Source organism: Microcaecilia unicolor, chromosome 4, assembly GCF_901765095.1.
Source record: "Microcaecilia unicolor chromosome 4, aMicUni1.1, whole genome shotgun sequence".
Classification (NCBI taxonomy): domain Eukaryota; kingdom Metazoa; phylum Chordata; class Amphibia; order Gymnophiona; family Siphonopidae; genus Microcaecilia; species Microcaecilia unicolor.
The window spans coordinates 224,816,753-224,841,827 of record NC_044034.1 but is presented as its reverse complement, the minus strand read 5'-3'; the positions used below and the strand labels follow the sequence as shown (position 1 = coordinate 224,841,827).

Sequence of the window (25,075 nt, the reverse complement as noted above, 5' to 3'; positions counted from 1 at the left end):
TGGGAAAATGTGGGATACAAATGAAACAAAAAATAGAATTACACTGGGATTCAAATCTGTGTCCCTTGGTTTATAGTCCACTGTACTTAACCACTAAGCTACTCCTCTGACTTGCTGCTTTGTTCAGTATGGCCATACCTGCATCTGACAGAGCCTGGTTTTCCTTTCCAGTTCCACTTTCAGGGGAGATGGAGGGGTTATGCTTTGAGCAGCTGACCATTGGAGGGATTAATTAAAGCAACTTTTTGTAACTTGGAGGTGACTGAAACGGATCTAAATAAAAGCATCCTTTTAGACATAGATGTTTCTTCCCATATGAAAATTGCTGTTGGATCTCCCTAGTCCCACCCACAACATACCACCTTGCTATGTGGTGCGAAACATCCAAATTTTGACTTCCAAAATTGGGATTTGGATGTTTTTAGCAGATGGACTTCTTTTTGGGCATTTGTAAGCCTCCATCATTGAAAATGAGCACTTTAATGTCCACGATGTGGTTATAGAAATATTGCATCCTAGAATTGACTTCTCTCCTTAACATACATATCATCTGGCCTTGCTACTTCTCAAGGAATGTAACCTAGGGACCAACTCTTTCTTATCTGGATTTAGTCATCACACCTTTAATACCTGATGCATGCTACCAGTTAAACAGGTATTCCATTTTGTGATGTGATCATGCCTTTGTTGAAGTGGAGGAGTAGCTGAATGGTAAGTGTGGTAGTCTAAAAACCAGGGGAACAGGGTTCAATTCCCACTGCAGCTCTAGGTAACTCACTTAACGCTCCATTGCCCCAGGTACAAAATAAGTATCTGTATATAATATGTAAACCACTTTGACCCTTTTTCCCCAAAAATATTTAGCTTCCAAGTTGAGAGTTTCATAGAGCTACTGCTTAAGGATATTCCCTAATTATTCTAGCCGTTGGATAATGTATGAAAAATTTTCAACTATTCTGCTGTGCTTTTTTAATAGGTCTTAAATCAAGAGCATTTGCAAGTATGGATCCACAATGTAATGCGTAATCTTCATTACTAATCCTGTGTTTGTTTATTCCTAGATGGGATCACAACAAGAATACAAGCATATTATTTAGTGTAGTTTCTTTTCCTTTTCAGTATGAATGCATAACATTTGTGTTTGATACCCTAATATAGGTTAGCAGTGGAGGAGTGGCCTAGTGGCTAGAGCACCGGTCTTGCAATCCAATCAAATCCCACTGCTGCTCCTTGTGATCTTGGGCAAGTCACTTAACCCTCCATTGCCTCAGGTACAAACTTAGATTGTGAGCCTTCCTGGGACAGAGAAATATCCAGGGTACCTGAATGTAACTCACCTTGAGCATTTACTCAAAAAGGTGTGAGCAAAATCTAAATAAATAAAACATGTCCTAGGCATGGAGAAGGGGAATGTAGTTATTAATTGCCTAACACCTTCTAGTTGCGATCTGAGAGAGGATCCTAACATACTGATGTTTCAAATTAACAAGGTGATTGATTTATAGCTAGATGTCTGTGTTATCTTATTCATATATACATTATCACCCTTTGGGGATCTGCTTTTGCTGTTGTCCTGTTGGGTTTTCTTTTGATTTCCGCCTTTGATTTTCAATTTTGCATCTTTTGTTCTGGGCAGAATAACATTTTGTTTTTGTTTGTTTTATTTCCATGTATTTATTGCATTTGTATCCCACATTTTCCCACCTATTTGCGGGCTCAGTGGGGTGTTTCTGAACTGTCCAGCCTATTTTCCAAGCAGATTTATATTGCTGTTTTGTCACAAGATCCATGACACATTACTGAGTTCAATTCCAAACCTTGAGTTTCACTCACACACACAAGGATTGACTCAGGCTGCACATACTGCAGCGGGACATACTCCTACCCTACCACGTGCAACTTCCTTCAAATCAACCACCTTACTTTCTAATTCTTCCTACTTTCTTACTATTGTCCTGTCTCTCATCATTGTTAGATATCGAAGATTCTAGAAAAAAGTCTTCCTTCAACTGGCAGCATTAGCATTATGCCCCCACCCACCAATCAGAGTGGAGGAGTAGCCTAGTGGTTAGTGCAGCAGTAGTGGTTAGTGCAGCGGACTCTGATCCTGGGGAACTGGGTTTGATTCCCACTGCAGCTCCTTGTGATTCTGGGCGTCACTTAACCCTCCATTGCCCCAGGTACGAATAAGTACCTGTATATACTATGTAAACCGCTTTGAATGTAGTTTCAAAAACCACAGAAAGGCGGTATATCAAGCCCCATTCCCTTTCTCCCTTTGTTTGTTTTTGTCATTATTACAGAGATATTTTTAGTGAGGTTCACAGTCATTTTGAACAGCATAAAGTAGTTCTGGCTATATGTCTTGACCTTTCTGCAGCTTTTGACTTGGTGAACCACACTGGTGTTCCCGAGGGTTCTATTCGCTCTTCCATCTATTTTTGAGCCCCCTTGACTCTCTTATACAAACCTCTGGTGTTTCTGCATACTTTGATGCGGATGACATTCTTCTATACCCACCTAACCCTTTTTCCCTTCACTTGTCCCACTGCAAATGTTTAGATTCTATTGGTTATTAGATCATAAGTTAATCCTTAATAAAAGTAGGGGTTATCTGGGTCGATAAGTGCCCCCTCTTTCCTGTTCACAATTTTTGGGAACACTAATCACTCCTGTGCCAAGTGTTCGTTATCTGGGCATTATACTAGATTCTTCTTTCTTTCCTCCCAGGGGGGGGGGGGGGGGGGGGGGTTGGACAGCTGTGCTATATCTACTACCTGTTTGATTCTACTAAATTTCACTCACTCCTCCTATCATTTTTTTTACATCCCACCTGGATTACTGTAATGTAATTGATGTGGGATTACCATGTTCTTCTCTTAAGAAATGACAGACTCAATTGCAGACTCTTAATGTGGCTAGCAGGTTATTCTGTTACACTCATTGTGTGGATCATACTCCATCTCTAGTAAAACAGTATCACTGGTTACCAGTGGAGCAAAGGATCACTTACAAAATAGCAGTTTTGCCTTTTAAAGCTCACCATTTCAGTGATCTGGAATATTTAGCTATCTCACTATACCTTATACTCTCATCTATATTCTCTGGTCCGTGACTGACCATCGTCATTGTCGTCTTGTTCCTTGACCGAGACTAGCTCATTGCAAGTTGACTAGAGGTAGAGCTTTTTTTTCTTTCTCGAACTGCATAGCTGGATTGGTTTACCATTGCATGTCTGTAGTATTATTGAGTTTTAAGATCTTTAAGGTAGAGTTGAGAACTTGGTTATTCCAACAGGCTTGTTACTAATATCCCTATGTATGTCTTTAGTTTCTTGCTCTCTCGCTCAGTGTTTGTATTTCTTTCCTTTCACTTAATGGTGTTCATTTCCTTTTCTTGATATTTTAGTCTGTACACTGCTTTAGCAAGTTTAAAACTAAACTACATAACTTGAGAGAGGCATGGCTTGTCCACATGCTTTATTTCCTGCTTCAATAACTACCTATCACCCCCGCTTTTGTGCCTCTTTGATGAAATGTGCAGGGGTAGGCATGAGATGAGTCATCAGCAAGAATGGTTTTCAGTATCCCCTTTACTAGCACATTCCAATGTGCTTTAGGTCTCAGAACTAACCACCTTTTCATCCTTAGTCTAAGTGAAACTGAATTAAAAAAAAAAAAATACACACACTTAGGGGTTCTCCTAACAACTTTAGCTAAGAGGCTGTGTTCAGCTACACAGCCAGTTCTTCCTCACAAGCTGCCTATGGCTGCTTTCAGTGGTAATATGACAGCAGCTGTTCAGTTCCTGGCAGTGGGTAATAATGAATTGCCATAGGGACTCTTGTCCTTTCTCTCAAATTGAAGTTGCCATGGTATACAGCCTCTTTGGAAGAGAGTGGTACTTCTTGGAGTAAAACTGTGGGAGCTTGGGGTTGCATAGATGGTGGATAATGTTTCCTGCTTCTTGGAAGTGCAGAATGCCACAGTATGAAACTTCTTAAAGATGGTGTTATATTAGGCTAGTGGTTCCTAAACCTGGTCTTGGAAGTACCACAGCCAGTCAGGTTTCAGGGATCTCCACAATGAATATGCATGAGCTAGATTTTATTTGCATGAGGAAGGCAGTGCCTGCAAGTCTCTCCCTCCTGCCTATTCAGTGTGGATATCCTGAAAACCTGACTGGTTGGAGTGCCTCCAGGACCAGGCTTATGCTAAAAATCCTATACACTTACCAGATCCTTTAAGAAGCCTGAACTTGTATGGTGTACACAAACCATGTTAACTGTGCACTTTAAAAATGAGCAAGAAGCAGCTTGCACTTCTCCAATCTCCTCAACACCTGGCTTTTTCTTATCTGTATTTTAAACTACATTTGTGTTAAAAAGTGAGCATGCAGATGAAAACTGTACTTTTGTTTGTCACCCTTAAATCATAATAAAGAAAGCAAAAAAAGATGAAAAAATATAACAGAATAAAAGTATTTATTTAAATTGTGTTATATATTGTCCATTTGTTTGCCTTTTTAACTCCAGGTGCTCTGTCTTGATGACATGACTGAAAGACACATGATAAAAGATGTTAAGGAGGGGGGGAGGCTACAGGCTGAGCACAGATCGGTCACATCATCTTTTAAGAGAGCTAAAGCCAAGTGGAAGGTAGTGGGACATGCATCCCCTTTTTATTTAAAACCATGGGCAAGGTAAAACAAAAGTGAGAAAGCTGGCACTGGTTACACCCGGTTTGTCCTGACCAACCTGGAGATTAAAAAGGTAATCTGAATTATCAGCTTCCATCATGAAAACTATTTTGGGTCAGGCGAAGCAAATCAAGTGTAACTACTGCAGGCCAGGACTCCAAGCAAGGGAGGAGGAGAAAGCCAAACACCTTATTTCATGTTTCTTTAAAAGGCAGCTACAGATTACTTTGCCAAACAGGATTCCCATTCACAGCAAGGTTGATGCAGAAAGCCATGTGTTTAGAGCCACTGGGCATACAGCTTCTAATAGGCGTTTTTCCACAGAACTTTGCCGCAGTAATCAGTGAACATGCAAATTACTGTCACATTAAAAAGTTAACTGCTGTGGTGAACCTGTTTCCTGAAACATTCAGCCTGTAATATTGTACTCCTCCCATTCATCAGAAGCTATGGCCTGCACTAGCTGTATCAATTCCTGAATCTGGCATGTAGAGCATAGCATGGATTATTAAAAACCAAATGCTATCACAGGGGCAGAGAGCAGACATGTTCCAATATACCTGAGTTACTCAATTCATTTCCATCCACCCACATTAGAACAGTCAACAGACTATTTAGTGCATGGGGGCTCAACCTTTGCTCCTTCTTTCCTCCAGCATTATTATTTTTTTTTTTCACAGCATTTTTTCCTTAAAATTAATATTAAAATACACTCTTTCTCTAAGACTGTACTGAAAGTGTGCAGTGGGGTAAAAACACTATCTTCCACTAAAGCAGCTCAGAACCTTCACCAATGAGATACATATATTTACAGGAGAACAGTACGAGCTGTGCAAAGCAAGTAATAACAACATGTGAGACCTTCATTTTCAAGTTCACAATAGCTGTGTTTTTAAAAACCTCCTAACAATTACAGCTGCAGTTGCTACCCTGGCCCCCAATTTCAGGTGGGGTAGAGACCACCCAGTCTCAGGTCTGCACAGCTGTTAAGACACTTGGAGCTATTCAAAACTCGTGACCTCACACTTTATTCTGTAACTCCAGCTGATCATTAAACAGGTAAAAGTATGTGGCTCCAATTGTCCAAGCATGAGTAAGGGAGACTATGGGTGGTAAGGAGAGTAAAAAAACAAAAAACAAATAAAAAATATGTTTTTAAGGGGGGGGGGGGGGTACTCAGATGATGGACGGGGCAAGAATGGGGGGGGGGGGGGGGGGGGGGGGGGGGGGGCTATGGCTGGTGAAGAGTGAAAGCACCAGAAGGAAAAGCTCACTTTCTATGGCTGTCGTAGAAAACTTGGGACCCAAGTCAGAATAAAATGTGTTCACACTGTTAGTATACCAAGACAGCCAGCTAATTCAAAAAGGAAAGGTCAACATCTGCCCTCTAAAATGCAATTTTTACTGAGTAAATATTTTCCCTCTGATTTTCTGTTGGCTTTGTTGTTCTTAAAACACTGTTTTTCCCATTAGAAATAAAATACCATAACAACTGAAAATGAAGGTCTCTAAAAATACAGCAAAGCAGCAACATATTGCATGTACAGCAGTACAAATGGCTAGCGAGCAGCACCACAGTGGAGTGCTTTGGAAATTGGAACACTCCAAGCACCTGCTACTTTCTCCTTATTTAAGCACCTGAAAGCTCCAGCGAGTAATGTTCCAAGGCTCATTCTACAGAGGTCTGCCTGTAACATTACTACTGCTGATGGGCTACAGTCCAGGTTCCTGGGGATGGATTCATAGTGAGTTTCCCAAAGCCTTTTATTGATCACACCAGTGATGTTCTCAAGTGGATATGCACCCTGGGGGGGGGGGGGGGGGGGAAGGCTGCTCCTAACACATGTAGTGCTTCGCTCCTGACCAGTGCTATGGGCCATGCTACAGCACATGTACTGAGGTGAACATGTGCACACACTAAATAAGTGCAGCAACAACAGGCTGCACAGTGATATCACAGCTTAGCTTCAGACCAGGAGACCATCAGCAAGTATAAAATGTCAAGCTCTTGCTTTTCAAAGTTCTGGTCTACAACAGCAAGTAGAGACATGACAGATTAGGTGGGAGTAGGCAGTAGATACTGCATGCATGGAGATTAGAGGGATAGGCTACAGGAAGGAACACTAGGTATGAACAAGACAGCAGCACTGATTCACTTACCTGCAATGATAAGCTAATAAGGCTGGGAAGAGATAACAGCACATTCAAACTAACTGCTTCCAGATCATTTTTTTTTTTATAAGGCCTGGCATGAAGAGGCACTAGTGAGCATGGAAGGCTGCGTCTGCCATCCGAGTAATAAGATAAGCACTGCCAGAGAGCCCAGTCACTGCTGCTGTACAGAAACAATTTATTCTAGGAAGAGAGCATAAAAGAGTGACAGCCACCTCCACCCATGCAGCTGCAAGTGCCCTCATCCCTTTGCATTATTCCATAATTGCTTTGGTGTCGCAGAGCTGTTTTACAAGCCAAGGCCCAGACTGTTCATACATACACACCCTCAGGGGCCAGGCCGGACACTAGCGGGTTCTGAAGCCTGCGTGGATTGCCAAAGAGCTGCTTGACAGAGGAGTGAGGAGGAGAGTCTGTGCTTCCAAAGTGTCTGCCTGGGAATAAAAATCAATGAGCTTAATCAATCTCATACCACACTCCTTTTATAGGGTTACACAGTAATTAGCTGCTGAATGCCTATGCGAAAAGAAAAAATTAGTTCTTCCCTTACAATTTTCTATTAGTCCCTACAGATCAATCCAGACACTTGTGGGTTATATCTGTCTACCAGCAGGTAAAATAGAACACCGGAGCTCTGCCATTTAGGACCCTGGGGCAGAAGACTCACTTCCAGTATGATTGATACCCAAAGAGTAAACTCACTGAGTGAAATTCCTTGCCTCCAAAAGTTTACATATAACATGTAAACAGTCAGTCAAACTAGAAACTTGAGAAAGCCCAACTAGCCAAAGCTGAGGCTAACTGGCCACAAACTGGGAATCCCAGGCACAGAAGAGGGCCACCACGCCCTTCCCTGTTTTCCAATTCCTCCTCGCCTTCGGCACTTCATGTATACAAGTAAGTGCATTCATTTCTGTATGAAGCCTTTCAGTTGAAAGGCAATCCCTAGCATTCCTAAGAAACACAGAAAGAATGCAATGTAGGGTGAGCCTCTGGCTTGATCTGTTGGGCAGTGGCGTAGCCACAGGTGGGCCTGGGTGGGCCAGAGCCCACTCACTTAGGGCTCAGGCCCACCCAACAGTAGCACACGTTTAGCGGTAGCTGGTGGGGATCCCATGCTCCACCAGCTGAAGGCTTCCGCCTGATGGTAGCGAAAACGCTACTCTCCATGATACTGGCACCTGTGCATGCTCAGATTTCAGCACATGCCTGCTGTAGACTGCCAAGGTGGAAAGAAGGTTTTCCCGCTAGATGGGATATTTTTTTGGTGGTAGTGTGGGGGGAGGGAGAACACTTGGTGCCCACCCACTTCTTGCCTAGGCCCATCCAAAACCTGTTGTCTGGCTACGCCCCTGCTGTTGGGACTAACAAAGAAAATTATTAGGTAAAAACTAATTTTTTCCTCTGTTAGTATCCCCACAGATCAATCCAGAGGCTGAGATATAAACAAAGCATTCCTCAAGTAGGGCAGGAACCGGCAACCCCCACTGACAAGACTGGCATGCCAAAGGCAGCATGCCTTGCCAACACATCCAGCCGCTAGTGCTTCATGAAGGTATGAATAGAGGACCATGTGGCAGACTGACAGATCTCATCAACAGGATATGGCCTGTGCCTCAGCCACCAAAGTAGCCAGCGCCCTAGTAGAGTAAGCCTTCAATCTGAGTGGTGGAGACCTCCGCACCAGGACATAAGACAAAGAAATTGCTTCCTTGAGCCAGAGGGCTATAGTAACCTTGAACACCAGGTCCCCCCCCCCTTCTTGCAACCAGCAAACAGTACAAACAGATGATCGAATAATGGAATGTGTGGTGACCTCCAGATCCTGAAGCAAAACTCTGCTAACATCCAAACCACGGAGAGCATGAAAATCTTCTGGATAATCCTCCCGCTGGAAGGACGAAAGAGTGATCAGCTAATTCAAATGAAACCCTGAGACCAGAGCCTGCAACTCCGATACATTCCTAACTGAAGTCATGACCATCAGAAAAACCATCTTCAGAATCAGACCTGACAATGGCTCAAACAGAAGCTGCTACAAGGCCCGCAAGACCACAATCAGCTGCCATTCCGGACAAAATTGTCCTCCTGGGAGGATTGAGATGGTTTACCACTCAGAGAAACCAAACCATCTCCGAATGGGGCACAAGGGGGGAACCCCTGAATGCATCCCCAGAAACAGGCCAGCACCGGCAACTGTACTTTCAGGATTTCCAAGGCCAATGCCTTAGGCAGCCCCTCCTGTTAAAAAAAAAAAAAAAAAAAAAAAAAAAATACAGAAATGTGCCCCAATAAGTCCGAAGATGACACCACCTCCCCATTGGAGCACTAGTACTCAAAGGTCTGCCAACCCGGGCATTAATCCCAGAAGTTGATTTCTTCCAAACTAGAAGTATTGCAATCAGAGGCTCTGGGTAACCCCTCTTCCATAATCTCTACCTATCTATAGCCTGGCCATAACACCAAAGGGGACGGGATCCTCCAGCAGGACTGGGCTATGCAACAGCAATTCCTGGCTGCTTGGAAGAAGAAGAGGATTGGCAGCTTACAGATACACCACAACGGGGCCAGTCTGGAGCCACCAGGATCACTAGATCTGGACGGTGGGCAATCTACCCCAGGAGCCTGTTGACAATGGGCTATGGCGGGAAAGTATACAGGCTCTGTGTCCCTCTATCTGCTAAAGAACCAGGGTACCTTGGCATTTATTGTCATGAGATCCATCTTTGGCATCCGCCAGCAGGCCGTACCAGGTCAAATACCTCCCAGGAGAGTTCCCCATGCCCCTGGATTGAGGAGGCGATGTCTGAGAAAGTGCACCTGGATATTGAGCTTGCCTGCTATGTGCAATGCTGAGACAGAGACTGCCCATTGACTGAGCAGTGCAGTCTACATCACCAAGGGCATACTTTTCATGCTGCTCTGCCTGTTGACATACGCCACCATCATAGCATTATCAGAAAGGACACAAACCTCCTTTCCCTGCAAGAGCTCTAGGAAGGCCCCCAAAGATGTTCTGTACTGCCCGCAGCTCTAAGTGGTTGATGGACCACAATACCTTCACATAGGACCACAGCCAATGGGATCCCCGACTGGCGAGACTGGCACCTGTCACTGCCACCCAGTTCAGCGACACCAGGGAGACACGCCAAGTTGGGTAGACTAAGCCACCAGCGAACATTCAGTCTGGCTTGCGCCATCCAAGGAAGGCGGCAATGATAGTCCTTGGACAAGGGCGGCCACTAGCTGAGCTAGGTCATCTGGAAGAGGCCACATGTGGCACTATGCCTAGGAAAGGACATTCAAGGAGCCAGGAGTAAGAAGCCTGGTCACCTGCAACCATGGCTTGTATCTACGTGTGTCCGTAAGAAACAAATTCCCTTGTTGGGGTGTTGAGCACCACCCCAAGATATTTGAGAGTCTGTGAGGGAGTTGACCACTCACCGTGTCCGTGGCCTGCACGCTCTCCACTTAAGATGCCCGGATGAGCCAGTCAACCAGATCGGGTGCACCCAAACACCCTCGTTGCACAGAAAGGAAGCCACCACCATGACCTTGGAGAAGGTCTGTGCCATTGTTGCCAGTCCGAATGGCGTGGCCCGCAAGATATAGCGCTTCTCAAGGACAGAGAATCAAAGGTAACACTGATGGGACAGTGGCCAGATCGGAATGTGTGAATACGCTTCCCTGAGACTGCTACTTCAATAGAACGTTTGAAGGAGGAATCCAGTCTCATATCATGGACATCCTTGAGGGACATACCACCTTCCACTGACAACGTGGTCTTCTTTGTGACTGCTGTGAGCGAAATGTCCACCTTCGGCCAGCGCAAGGACTCCAATTCCTCCACTAGAAGTGGGTAAATCCTCTCCATGCCTGCGCAACCCGCAGGCCCGCCTCCGGCTGTCCCACTGGGCTGAAATAAGGACCTTCATTGCAGATGTATACGGAAGGTCCTAGGTGGGCACTTTACCCTGAACATCATGGGATGAGATCTCAGAAGGAGGGTTCAGAGAGGAAATATGAAGGGCCTCCAACACCCCTGTGACGAGGGAGTTAACTCCTCCTTCCTGAAACTCACCACTGTGAGATCATCCCCCTCCTCGGTGGGGAGCTCCCCTTCTTCCAGAGGGTCACCCAGAGAGTGAGCCAAAGCCACTGAAAGGGGACCATTAGACCCCTGGCAAGAAACCATAGAAATGGCATCCAGATCCTTGGGAGCATCTAAGCACATCAGCTTAGGCCGCTGGGGCATGTCGACCCCCATAGAGACTGAATCTGAGGGGGGGGGGGTGTTACATAGACTGGGGCCTTTTCAACAGGAAGGCCCTGTGCATAAGAAGCACAAATATGGGGGGAAAAGGCTCCTCTGATCAGCGTCTCTCCCACAGCGCTCACATTGGCATCATCCTCTGATGGTCCATCCCCCGTGGAGGAAATGACCAACTGCCGCCATAAACCCAACAACTCCAAGTCTGAGGAACATGCAGACACTCAAAAATGGTGGCTGCTGAACTGCACGCTGAGCACAGCACTGTGGAGCCAGCCAAACCTCCCTCCCCCTTTCCCACAGTCCCGGGCGGGGAGAAGCAGAAACGCTGTCCGAAGCCCTGAGCACACCCCTCATGGTTGCCAGAAGTTGCTCTCCTGCCCACAAACTAGGAGCAGCATTTAACACTCTCGGTGGCAGCAGGAAAGAACATGACAAGTAATTAGTACTCACAACTTTCCTGGAGAGCAACAGAGGCAGAGCAGAATGAAGTTGGTACTGTAACCCAGTGATCAATGCCACTGGCTTCCCCAAACGTCAAATAATCGGTGATAATTTCCTTAATACCAACAAACTTTTCAATCTGATAAAAAGCCTATTATCCACAAAAGAAATAACCACAACCACTGAGTCCCTACCAACAGCAGAGCAACTGGCTTTTTTTTTTAAGAAAAAAAAAAACAAATCAGAGAAGGAGCACTCGAATTAAAAATCAAATGAAGATATTTACGAAAAAGTCAGACACACGTACAGGAATAGCCACCAACAGAATCTGGTTTTCCTTCCAACTACCAACTCATTATACAGTAAAACATTTCCTCCTAAAATACTCAACCTCACAATGCATACTAGACCCTTGTCCTAGTTACCTTATGAAGGAAGCTCCTAATAGATTCATTAATCTGCTTCAGCAGCATATCTCCTTCCTACTATTCCACGGCACTTTCCCTGATAGTAAAGGCTTTGTTATGTATCCTACACTGTTTATAACAAGCCACATTGAACTCACAAACTTTTTTGGGATAATGTGGGATACAAATATCACAAATAAAATAGCAAGAAAGAGTCCAGGGAGTAGGGTAGGTAGGCTCCTCCAAAAGACCCAGGGAGACGTGGGTTAAAAGGATGATCTTTATTGGAACACAATGGACTCTACACAGCTGCTGTGTTCGGCGTGAAAACACTTGCTTCAGGAGTCTCTTAATGTTGGTGGTACAAAGGTAGATGACTGGTCCAAAATAACATGCAACTTGGACAAAGCAGATCCGAAGTCTCTAAAGACACTAATAGCTTCTGTCAGCAAAACACCAAAAGAATAGGACAAATAAAACAGCCTCAGCCTCAACAAGGACTCATGCAAGAACTGGAGTGATCCAGTTTCTTAAATAAGGCAGGAGATTTCCATGGTCCTCTAGGCTAGAGAGCTCAGCAAACAGGATATCAGGGGAGGAAGGTACCTGGCACCACCAGGTTTACCCTGAAGCTAACTGAGGCCCTCTCAACCTGAAGCTCAACTGACCCACAAGAGAGACTAGGAGCCAGCACCCACACAGAGCTACAAAGGAATCCTTCCACCTGCTAGATAAAGAGAATACTGGAAGCGAGTCTGTTGCACAGTAGTGCTGTCCAATTTGCGATTTGAATCGATTCACCAATTCTTTTATGGCAAATCGATTTGATCAGTTTAAAAAAATTTATATATATATTATATATAAAAATAAAACATGGTTCAACTCCCTCCAGGCACCTTAAAAAAAAAAAAAAAAAAAAAGCAACAATATTCTTTGCCGGCAGCAAGCACGAGCAGCCAGCTATACTGCTCGCTCCAGTGGCACAGCCTTCCTAGCAACATGACTTCCTATTTCTGCAAAGTCGGGAATATGCCAGAGGGAAGGCTTTGGGGCCTACGAGAGAAGTGCACTCATTGGTGCTCCTGTTCACTGCTGGAGAAGATGAACAGTTCTACAAGGTACAGAGCTTTAGGAGTAGTAGCAGTGTAATAGTTAACAAACCTTCTTAAATAACACCAGGCTGCAATTGGAGTTTATTTTTGTCTTGGGGAGTTTCCTAAGATGCCCAAACACAAGCTATTTATTTCTGGCTTCAACACCTATTTCAGCTAAATGGAAGAGAAGCACAGAAGACATAGCATGCTGTCAATGTAGAAGACTAGAAGGAAGATTTGGAAATTAGCATGCTTTATTTCAAGAACTGACACTCATTCATTTCTCAAAGCATCAAATTTTGTCTTATAATTGATGTGGCATTTAAAAAAAAAAAAAAAAAAATCTGTTTTCATTTAAAATGTGAGTTTCTAAATATAGATCAGAAATCCAGAGTACCAGAACTGAACGAATGAGTTAAGAGGTTTGTGAAAAAGAAACATTGTATATATTCTTGAAAAAAAAAAAAAAGCCCAAAAACCAAACACTAAATCATCAATAAGTACATAAAATACAAGCTTGTACTGTATTACATTCAAGTTATTTTCTGCTCTTAAAACCTATTTTACATGGGGAAAAGGGAGCTTATAAAATTGCATCAGAGTATAGGTGATTAGAAAGTGTGCACACCAAAAATTCATGTGAACTTTTATGCAACTGCATGCAGTTATTCCTAGAGATGTACTTTGGGCAGAGTGGAGGTGAAATTCTGATGGGGTTAATTTATAAAATATGTACTTACCTCATTCGATAACAGGTTGACTAAATTAAAGCACCTAATCTACTCATTTCCATAGTTTTGCTGTCCAATTCACGGTTCAAATTGATTTGCTGATTCGTTTTGGGCAAATTGATTTGTTTCAGCAAACATGTCTGGAGTCCCAATTCAGGACTTCCCCACCTCTCTCCCGCTGTCACCCAAGTCACTGCTGCTGCTTCCCTATGCAGCAGCAACAAAAGAAGAAACTCACCACAGGACTAGTCTCTCTATTGGCGCAGGCTGCCTGCTCTGCCCCGGAACAGGAAGTGACATCAGGGGCTTGGGAACGGGAGCTGCGCCAATGGAGAGTCCAGCCCCATGGCAAGTTTTTCTTTTGATGCTGCTGCTGCTCTAGAGAAGCAACAGTGAGGAAGGGGCACAGAGGAGGAGGCAGATGCTGGACTGGTGGTTACAAAGATGGAATGTTGGCTGGATAGAAGTGGGGGGGAGGGGGATGAAGAAAGAGGGCAAAGGCTGGATGGGGACAGAAAAGAAGGGCAGATGCTGGATTGGGGGCTACAGAGATTGAACAGTGGCTTCATAGAAGAGGTGGGGGAGAGAGGCAAAAGTTGGATGGAAAGGGGACAGAAAAGGACAGATGCTTGATTGGGGTTACAAAGATGGGACGGTGGCTGGAGAGCAAGAGAAAGAGAAAGCAAAGGCAGGATGGAAAGAGGACAGAGAAGGAGGGCAGACCAAGGATGAACGGAGAGGAGGATAGAGGATGAATTGAAGGAGAGGAGAGAACAAGAGAAAAGGAAGGGAGATGCTGGTCTTGGGGGAGGAATGACAAGAGGAAAGTAAGAATAAGAGGAGTGGGGACAGAAGGGAAAGAGGAATAAGGAGAGAGGCTGAACATGAGGAAGGATAGGGACATAGAGGTGTCATGCTGGACATGGTGGGATAGTGACACAGAGGGGTGTTGCTGAACAGGGTAAAAATGCTCAACATGGCAGGAAGATAAGGGCAGAGAGAGGGCAGTTGAAAGATGGATATGAACAGAGAAGAAATGACATATGGATCAGGAGACCCTGGCAAAAAAAAGAGTTAAGAGAAGACAGAGGAAAGTGGAAACCAGGAGAAATGATTACAAAAAAAAAAAAAAAAAAAAAGATCAGACAACAAAAGGGAAAAAATATTTCTATTTTATTGATAGTGGCTTTACAGGACTGAATTGAATTGAGAAAAAAAAAAAATCAATTTATATGTGAATCGAATTGAAAATTTGTTTTGACCGAATCGGACAGCACTATTCCATAGTAGCCTTAAAGAACTGAATCTAATCGAAAAATCAATTCATATGAGCGCATTGTATAAAAAAAAAAACAACAAAATTTTTTTTTGACTGAATTGGACAGCACTACTGCACAGGGTCCTATATGACAGAGCTCTGGTGTTCTCTCTTTCTCCGTCTACTGGGTAGTTGGACATAACCCACAAGTCTCTGGATTGATCTGTGAGATGCTATGGAATCATATTAATTTAGCTCTCACTGCATACAGACTCAACTGTTTGCAATAGTGCCACTGAGGAGGATGAAATCGCCAGTCAAGCACCAAACGAAGTCATCATTATTAGAGAGAGGGAAACTCCTGCAAACACCAGGGGGCACTGATATCTGGGTCCCCAGATCCTCCTCAAAGTAGCTGCATCATAAATATATTCAAAACTAGCAAACCAGCTGTGAAGACCTCTTCCCTTTCTGCATCATGAGATTAGCACAGACAGTATGTGAATTTTTAAAATAGTACGTTTAAAATCCTATTACTGAGCCTTCTAGATTGTTGCTATTTTAAGGTCCTCATTAATCCCATATTGCCCCTCATTCCCTGTGCCCTTCTATCCCCTACACATTTTAGACTGGATCTAATACACAAGTCATCTTTCTGCTTTGTAAATATCCCATGTTATGGAACTCCATGCACTTAACCCTTACTCTCTATGCCGAGAGCAATTGAAATTGTCATAAGTTTAGAAAATCCTTAAAAACCTTCAGGTTAACATTCAGCCAGCAGCAGTCAGCGTGACTTTAAACACTGACTGTCAATGGCTCAATTACAGCTAGACCATATCCAGGCACTGAATATCTGGGTTATTGGCAGTGCCCAAACATTATGTGGATACAGCTGATATTCAGTACCACACCTGTAAAACTGATCAAGTACCCTTTGTGGGTTCCTGCATGCCTAGTTAGCTATACGGGCAATGACAATGAATACTGCTACTACCCATGTAACTCCCTGCTCTGCCCCGACTCCACCCCATCATTAACCTGAGTGCCACGGCAGTCAGAGATGATCTTCAGTGGCACTGTCCAGTTAAGTATTGCTCAATGTTGGCTCCTGACCTGCTCAACACGGTTTCAGTGAGCACATGTCTCTCCTGCCTGCTTAAACCATGTTAAAGATCAACCCTCTAATCTTCTAGCAGTACCTTAATATGCGAGGATAAGCAGGTTTCCCTCTGATGCAGCCTCCAAGCTTTGTTTGGTACCTTGATTCCTAATTATTACAACTTGTTATTTTATTCTGATTGTAAGTATTCCACTTTACTAGTCTCTGTATGATGCTGTCACTACTACATGTTTTCCATTGCTATTAATCCTGGACCTATTCTAAACTGCCATATCACATTTTGAAAATAACGAGTGCTGGCATTGGAAAATGAGCAGCATACATACACAATCTTTGACAATTTGTTTTATTATAAAATAAGCTCCCCATGAGGATTCACACGTTGTGGTCTTCGACAAGCTAACTAGGGTCCTCAACATTTGAACCTATAACCTATTGCAAAATTAGGAATAAGACATCCGAGTCAAAGCAGCAGTTCCCCTGACAGCCTGGAAGACTTCAGCCTGATCGCTTGTTATCCCTGCCTTGAGCGCACTATTCCATCCAATTGAGACCTGGAACTGGATTAGGAGCAGCTCCAGAAAGCAGGAAAGTATGGGCTAAACTGCATTCTGACCTGTGTTTCCTTGATTGACAGATGGTGAATGCTCTGTTGTGTCTGGCTGCACTCCCTCCTCAGATCGAGGTTGCAGGGTTGTCATTGTGGCTCCAGTTTGCAAAATAAACTGCTGCAGATTGCACTGCCTCAGCTCCTTGTTCAGCTCCTCAAGTTCCTGATTTGTAGACTACAAGACAGAAAAAATAACATAAGTTTCAGGCTAGGTGTAAAGGACACAGAACTTTATACCTCGCTCCCGGAGGAATTCAATCTACTTTGCAACAGGTTTTCTGTAGAATTCCCCTCCTCTGCAAATTCCACAAAGGGGAAGAGGCAGCAACAACCCTTCCAGCTCCCAATGGCATGGCTTACCCTTCTGTTCCCCTTTTATACCCCCCCCTCACTCATTACCACAAGTAGAAAAAGAAAGCCGCAAGGTGTCAGGTTACATATTCCTCTGCCACCTGATGCTGTGGTGCTGAATGCAGAATTTGAATTGCAGGGATCTACAGTGTGTGGTTTGAATTCTTCATTCAGTGCCAGAGCAACAGATAAGAATGCAGCTACTTTCCTCCTCTTTGCTTGAACTGATGAACGTTATGTCAAGTGACGGGGAGGGAGGGTGATTGAGAGAAAACTATGGGCACCAGTGTGTTTGCTGGCAAGGTGAGAGTAGTCTGGAAGAATGGTTTCAGGAAGAGAGCTACAGGGTTTCGATTTTGATCAGAGGGCAAACAAATGACAATGCAGATGGAATGATTCCCATTTGAGGAAAGGCTAAAGAGGTTAGGGCGCTTCAGTCATCTAGTCTCCAAGGAGATATGATAGAGGTCTAGAAAAGTCATGAGTGGAGTGGAAAAGGTATACATGAGTCGCTTGTTTACGCTTTCCAAAAGTACAAAGCCTAGGGGGCACACAATGATGCTACTAAGTATTTCTTCACCCAGAATATAATTAAGTTCTGGAATCCCTTTCCAGAGAATGTAATAAAAGCAGTTAGCTTAGCAGGGTTTACAAACAAAAAAGGTTTGGACAAGTTCCTGGAAGAAAAGTCCATAAACCATTATTGAGGACAACTTGGGGAAAATCTGCTGCTCATTCCTAGGATAAACATAATGAAATCTATTTTATTCTTTTGGGATCATGCCAGGTACCTGTGACCTGGATTGTCCACTGTTGAAAAAAAGAATACTGGGCTTGATGGCCCTTTGGTCTGTCCCAGTATGGCAATGCTTATACACATATATTGGGTATGTGATAAAGCAACAGGTGCTTGAACGAGGTTGGGAGGGTTGAGAAAGAGGAATGGTTAGAAAACTGGGGGCTCTTGATGCTTGACAGAAGAAGTGACACAGTTGAGGGGTGTCCGTGTCCACCCTGGAGACAGACAATACTGGGGGGATTGAACCTGCTAATGGGGCAGGGGGATCAAACTTGGAGCATGGAAGAGCCAGGCTTTTATGATGGACCGACACACACACACACACATGTTCCAAATAAAGAATGCAGAATATACAAAAGAAAGAATGTGCACAGATTTCCTTTGCAGGACTGAAAGGAACTTGGAGACAAAGCCCTCCAGTACTTTTGCTGCCTGGGATATCCCTGTTCAGCTTTTCATTCAAAGTCCAAAGTGTTTGATAGTAAAAGAATTACAGAATACAGGATGCATAGTACTAGCAGAAGGCAAAAAAATACCTGCATCACAAAAGTTTGCTCTAACACAGTGGTTCCCAAACTGGGGGTCAGGACCCTGAATGAGGTCACATCATTGGCACTGGGAGGGGGAGCACAGAAACAGGGCTGTTCCCCCCTCCCTTTGCACTTTCACTATGACCTATGCCCAGTAGTGGGGTCAGCATGAGGCCTGCAAGGTTCACAGTCCTGCTCCCTCCTCCTGTCTGATTGGAAATCCATGCAGAGTACTGGGGTCTATGAGCATACACAGAGAACCCAGTGCTGATGGCTACCACTTTAATCATGGCTTCCTCCATGTGGGTCGGGCCGGGGAGAGAAAGAGAGAGTGTGTGAGAGAGAGAGAGAGAGAGAGAGAGAGAGAGAGAGAGAGAGAGAGAGATGAAGTCTCCTATTTTGTTTTCATTATCGTCTTGGGTCATATGAGGAAGTTTTACTTTACAATGGACTTGTATCCCGCTCACAACATTATTAGTTGTAAGTGGCTCACAAAAGTCGAGTGAACCAGATAGTACAAATCACATTTACAAATACAATAAACATACATGAGCTTTAGGAACCTCAGTAATTAATCATTAAAATAGTTCCAAAATAAGACAATTTTTAACAGTTTCCCGAAAAGTAAACAATTATGTATCCTTTGAAGTTCTATTGATAATGAATTACAGGATGTTACTGCTTTATAAGAGACGGAAGTAGACAACTTTTTCTTATATCTAACTTTGTGCGCTGGCGGGTAATATAGTAAACATTGTTCCCTTAAATGAACAGATTTATAGCTAGTAGAGAGATTTACCAGTTTCACCAGATAAGGAGCCTCACAGTGCAAGAGCCTAAAAACTAAAATCCCTAATTTAAACTGCACCAGTGCAGTGCCAGTGTAGATCTAACAAATATGGGTGGTGGACATGCTGTATATGATAAGGTGGCTGCAATTAAGAGGAGCTTGACATACTTTTAAGAGAATGTGGGTGCCACTTGATACGTGTTAACACGTAGTCTGTATGTAATCTGAGCATTGTATTATGAGGGGGTGAGGGAGTTTTCGAATTGAGTTGTTGCAGTTTCTGTATTGTAGTTTGGTTTTTTTTAGTTCAATATTTTTATTGACTTTAAAAGCATTAAAAGGGGTCATAGTAGATAAATTTTGAGAAGCACAGCTCTAGCAGTTTCTGACACCGAGCAGTATCATGCTGCACCCCAGGCCTGAATACTTGCTTCGCTGTCTATTACAGGATGCTAATGTCCAGCACATAGCCAGCTAGAGCCTGTTCCATTTATTCTGTAGCGCTAAAGAGCTATTCAGATTCTGGTCTGCCCCGGTCTGGGAGTCTTTATTTATTTATTTATTGCATTTGTATCCCACATTATCCCACCTATTTGCAGGCTCAATGTGGCTTACATAGACTTGTTATGGCATAGCCATTCCAGGTTACCAGATACAGTTGGTGATACAAAAAGAAGAATGATGAGAAAAAAAGGTCTAAGTAGATAGTATAGTAAGATGACTATCAAAGCTGGGGTGGGTTGGCAGTGTGGTGTAATTAAGCTATGGGTTTTCTTTATAGGCCTTGTTGAAGAGGTACGTTTTCAGAGATTTACGAAAGTTAGCTGTTTCGTTGATTGTTTTCAAGTCAGTTGGTAGTGCATTCCACAGCTGCGTGCTCATGTAGGAGAAGGTAGTCGCATGCATGAGCTTGTATTTTAGTCCTTTACAGTTGGGGAAGTGAAGGTTAAGAAATTTGCGGGATGATCTTTTGGCATTTCTGGGAGGTAGGTCCACGAGGTCTAGCATGTAGGCCGGGGCGTCTCCGTGGATGATTTTGTGTACAATCGTGCAGATCTTGAACGCGATACATTCTTTGAGTGGGAGCCAGTGGAGTTTCTCTCTTAAGGGTTTTGCACTTTCATATTTTGTTTTTCCAAATATTTTTTTTTTGTTTTGTTACATTTGTACCCCGCGCTTTCCCACTCATGGCAGGCTCAATGCGGCGGGCAATGGAGGGTTAAGTGACTTGCCCAGAGTCACAAGGAGCTGCCTGTGCCGGGAATCAAACTCAGTTCCTCAGTTCCCCAGGACCAAAGTCCACCACCCTAACCACTAGGCCACTCCTAGTCTGGCGGCGGTATTCTGGGCTGTTTGGAGTTTCTTAATATTCTGTTCTTTGCAACCGGCGTACAGTGCGTTGCAATAGTCCAGGTGACTTAATACCATTGACTGTACCAGGTTACAGAAGATGGATCTCGGGGAAAAAAGGTTTTATTCTTTTGAGTTTCCACATGGCATGGAACATCTTTTTCGTTGTGTTCTTCACGTGGGTTTCAAGTGTGAGGTTTCGGTCAATGGTAACTCCAAGGATTTTCAGATTATTTGAGACGGGGAGAGAGAAGTTTGGTGTGGTTATGGTGGTGAAATTGCTTGTATTATGCTGTGAGGTAAGTACAAGACATTGTGTTTTTTCTGCATTAAGTTTTAACTGGAACGCATCCGCCCAGGACTGCATGATTTGGAGGCTTTGGTTGATCTTGTAGGTGATTTCATTTAGATCATGTTTAAACGGGATATAAATCGTGACATCATCTGCATATATGTAGGGGTTGAGGTTTTGGTTGGCAAGTAGCTTGGCTAAGGGTTTCATCATTAGGTTGAAGAGGGTAGGTGATAGTGGGGATCCTTGGGGAACTCCGCATTCAGGTGTCCATGGGGCTGAAATATCCGCATTCGTTGTTACAGGAGAGGCTCAAGTTAGAACCATTATGAATTCAGTAAATTCAAAACGTCTTTTTTGGCAGTGCTTCACTCTGAGACCTGGAAGTCCCTGAGCCAATCACAACGCAGTCAGCCGAGCTAAACATGCTGTGATTGGCTCAGAGACTTCCTGGTCTCTCAGCTGAGTGAAGCACTGCCAAAAAAGACGTTTGAGCTGCGAAGTTGCAGGAGATGTTTCTTTTTTTTTTTTTTTTTTCTTTGCAGCTCATCCCGGCAGGCAGGCAGACTGAGCAACTGCCTGGGGGGGAGCTAACCATGCTTCTGGGACTTCTGAAAGGCTTTGAAACGGATCAGGTGAGTGTGTCTTGTTTGAAAGGCTTTGAAACGGATCGGATGAGCTTTTTTTGTTGTTTTTTTGAGTGAAGGACGTCCTTGGCATGCGCAGAGCAGCCAGCATAACGCTTAGTTGCTCTGCGCATGCTCGACCGGCTGAGTGTTTACCGATAAAATAGAGAATGCAAGTGAGCTACAACAAGCAGCTCATTTGCATTCCCTTTCCTTAATGCATGCCCGTTCCTTACCGATTCGCTAAGGGAATCGGTAAGGGAAGGGCTCTAACGATTTTTTAGTGCATCTTCTCCTAAGAGTTTAAATTAGGCATGGAATTTGGAAGTCCAGACCATATGTACTCCATGTTTTAAAAAGATGGAAAGAAAGGCAAACAACATGGTTAGAAGAGGAGATAAAAGAAGCTACTAGAGCCAAAAGACCACCTTTCATGAAGGACAGAAAAAGAATCCAAATGAAGAAAACAGGCAGCAGCATAAGCACTGGCATAAGAACATAGTCTGTTATGGAGATGGACAGAGAAGCCACTGCTTGCCCCAGGATTGGCATCAAGGTATGTTGCTATTTGAGTTTCTGCCAGGTACTTGTAACCTGGATTGGCCACAGTTGGAAACAGGATACTGGGCTAGATGGACCATTGGTCTGACCCAGTATGGCTTCTTATGTTCTTAAATGGGAATGGCGAGCGAGGTGATTAAATCTACAGATGACACAAAAGTATTCAAAGCAGTCAAATAGACTGATTTTGAGAAATTGAAAACTGGACATCCAAATGGCAGATGAAATTTAATGTGGACAGTGCAAGGTGATGCACATTAAGGAAAATAATCCAAACCACAGCTAAATGATGTTAAGATTCCACATTAGCAGTCACCACCCATGAAAAAGTTATAGGCGTCATCATAGACATACATTGAAATCATTTCCCCAGTGTGTGGCAGCAGCCAAAAAAAAAAAGCAGACGATATTAGGAATTATTAAGAAAGGGATAGAAAATAAGACAAAGGTTATATTATAATGCCTTTGCAATTCTGGTCACCATATCTCAAAAATGATATAGTGGAATTAAGAAAGGGTTCAAAGAAGGATGAACGAAATTATTAAAGGGATGGAACTCTTTACATATGAGGAAAGACTTAAGAGGTTAGAGCAGTGGAGAAGAAAACGGCTAAGGGGGGGATATGATAGAGGTATACAAAATCCTGAAGGGAGTAGAACAGGTAAACGTAAATTGATTCTAGTTTTTGAAAGAGTAATCAAAGACAAGGGGACACTCAAAGTTACAAGGTAATAATTTTAAAACAAACAGGAAGAAATATTTTTTCACTCAACAAATAGTTAAAAGCTCTGGAACTTGTTGCAAGAGGATGTAGTAAAAGCAGTTAGCATATCTGGGGTTTGAAAAAGGTTTGAACAAGTTCTTGGAGGAAAAGTCCATAAACTGCTATTCAGGAAGACATGGGGAAACGACTACTTATCCCTGGGATCGGTACCATGGAATTTTGCTGTTTCTTAGGTTTTTGCCAGGTACTTGTGACCTGAATGGGCCACTGTGGGAAAAATTAGTTCTTACCTGTTAATTTGCTTTCCTTTAGTCCCTCCAGACTGGCACAGGTAGGTTATGCACTCCTACCAGCAGGTGGAGACTGAGAACAAACAACTTCAAGTAATCCTAGAAATGGGCTGTGCAGTCCCCAGAAAACCAGACTACGCCTAGCAAAGTAGATCCTCACGAAAAAGCAACGAAAAGAGAAATCTCTCCTTTCCTCTCACCTCTGCCACCTTGATCCCCTGGCCAAGGGATGTTTGAACTGCTGCTTCCAACCAGCTGGAACACACCAGCTTAGCTCCGACCACCTCCAAGAAGGCTGGTACGGAAACTAAAGTCACAAAGCAATAGAAAAAGAGGTTTTAATTTACTATTCTTATTTTTTCGTTTTGTATTGAACGCTATTATGAGTCTCAAAATGCTTCATGCAAGTTTTTTTTTTTTTTTTTTTGGGGGGGGGGGGGGGGGTGGTAGAAAGAAAGAAAAAGAAAAGAGATCAGGCACAAACAATCGGCCTCTCGTTGCCCTGACCCTGCAAATGCAGAAAGACTGAACTACCTGGGAGGGCTCTGTGCCAGCCTAGAGGGACGCTATGGAAGGAGAAATTAGGTCTTACCTGCTAATTTGCTTTTGTTTAGTCCCTCTAGATAAGCACAGATAGGAAGTACCAGAGTAGTGACCATTGTAGGTGGGGAAAAAAACGAGCATTAACACGACGTGAGAGGAAGCAGGGCAGGCAATGCCCAGAGAACAGCGTTAAAGAAAGGCTTCAGTTGGTGGGGGTTAGGGACCCCCTGCCAGCCAAAACAGGGGCTTTGGATTCAAGGAAGTGGGCCTGGGTGGGGACAGGGCCCACCCACTTTGGACTCAAGCCCACCCAAAATTGTGACACTCTTGTTGTTACTGGTGGGGATCCCCAAACCTTTCCAGCTGAAGATTTTCTCTCCTTGGGCAGCCAGCACTCTTCCAAATGTTAGCCAGCAGCATTTGCCTTGAGCTGATACTGAGACAGGCCCTTCTGCACATGCTCAGTTTTTGCACATGAAAAAGCACTGAGCATGAACGGCCTTTTGGCAACAGCATTAGTTTGAGGCAAGTGCAGCCGGCTGTCGTTTGGAAGAGTTCTGGCTGCTTGAGGAGGAGGAAATCTTCAGCTGGCAGGGTTTGAGGATCCGTCAGCTCAATTATTTAATATTTGGGGTTTGTGGGCAGGGAGGGGTGGAGAGAGGAGCAAACCGGAGGGCTCAGGCCCACCCAAAATTGGCCATCTGGCTACGCCCTTGCCCCTCCCCCCCTGTAGCTATGCCACTGGTGCAGAGAGGAAGAAGCGCCTAAATTTATAGTCACTGTGGCAACCTGATGCTTGGAGTCCGTCAAGCCCTGCACTGGAAAATATATTTCATTGTAGAAAGAATTGTGGATATATGGAAGAGCCTTCCAGATTAGGTGCTAGAAGCAAATAAGTAGAATAAAAAATAAAAAATAAAAAATAAAAAAAAAGCACCAGCATCCTTATCTAGAAAGATCAGAGAGTAAAGTCTACAACAGCTCTTTCTGTAACATCAACACAAACTAAATGGACCCTGCAGTGTCCTGCCATCATATTCTATCCTTCCGTACAGAAAACGTCCTCCTTCCCCAGGACAACTTCTAGTTTTAAGGAGTTCCATGTTCTTCTTACAGCTTATAGATGATGTCACAGAAAAGCTTGGACAGTGCTACTCTAGAAATCTCTGGAAAGCAAAGACTGGCAAGGGACAGGATGTGCTGGGCCCTGCATGTGCCTGCCTCTTTTAAAATGGTTTTTAACTTAAAATTTATTGAAATTTCTTCATACAATAGCTTGTCTAGCTTATAAGTAAATCTAGCTCCACATAAACTTTGTCTCGAGAGGTAAAGAAATGTTGAGAACTGGAGGCAAGTATTTCCAGATGGTCATGGTAGGCTTGCTTAGCAAGTATGAATCCGAAATACATGA

General features: G+C 43.7%; 1 protein-coding gene across 2 annotated transcripts in view; it reads right to left on the bottom strand.

The window, feature by feature from the left end:
• Positions 1–4,471: 4,471 nt before the first annotated feature.
• Positions 4,472–25,075, bottom strand: part of RASSF7 (Ras association domain family member 7) — a 29,068-nt gene continuing 8,464 nt past the window's right edge. The window contains exons 4-6 of one of the 2 annotated variants that reach the window (XM_030201287.1): positions 16,814–16,982; positions 7,197–7,300; positions 4,472–4,556 (exon numbers count right to left, since the gene is read on the bottom strand). In XM_030201287.1, coding sequence (XP_030057147.1) covers positions 7,218–7,300; positions 16,814–16,982 — 252 coding nt within the window. In that variant the 3' untranslated portion in view covers positions 4,472–4,556; positions 7,197–7,217. Of the gene's footprint in view, positions 4,557–7,196; positions 7,305–16,813; positions 16,983–25,075 lie in introns of both variants that reach the window. The other variant, XM_030201286.1, reaches the window with a different exon arrangement.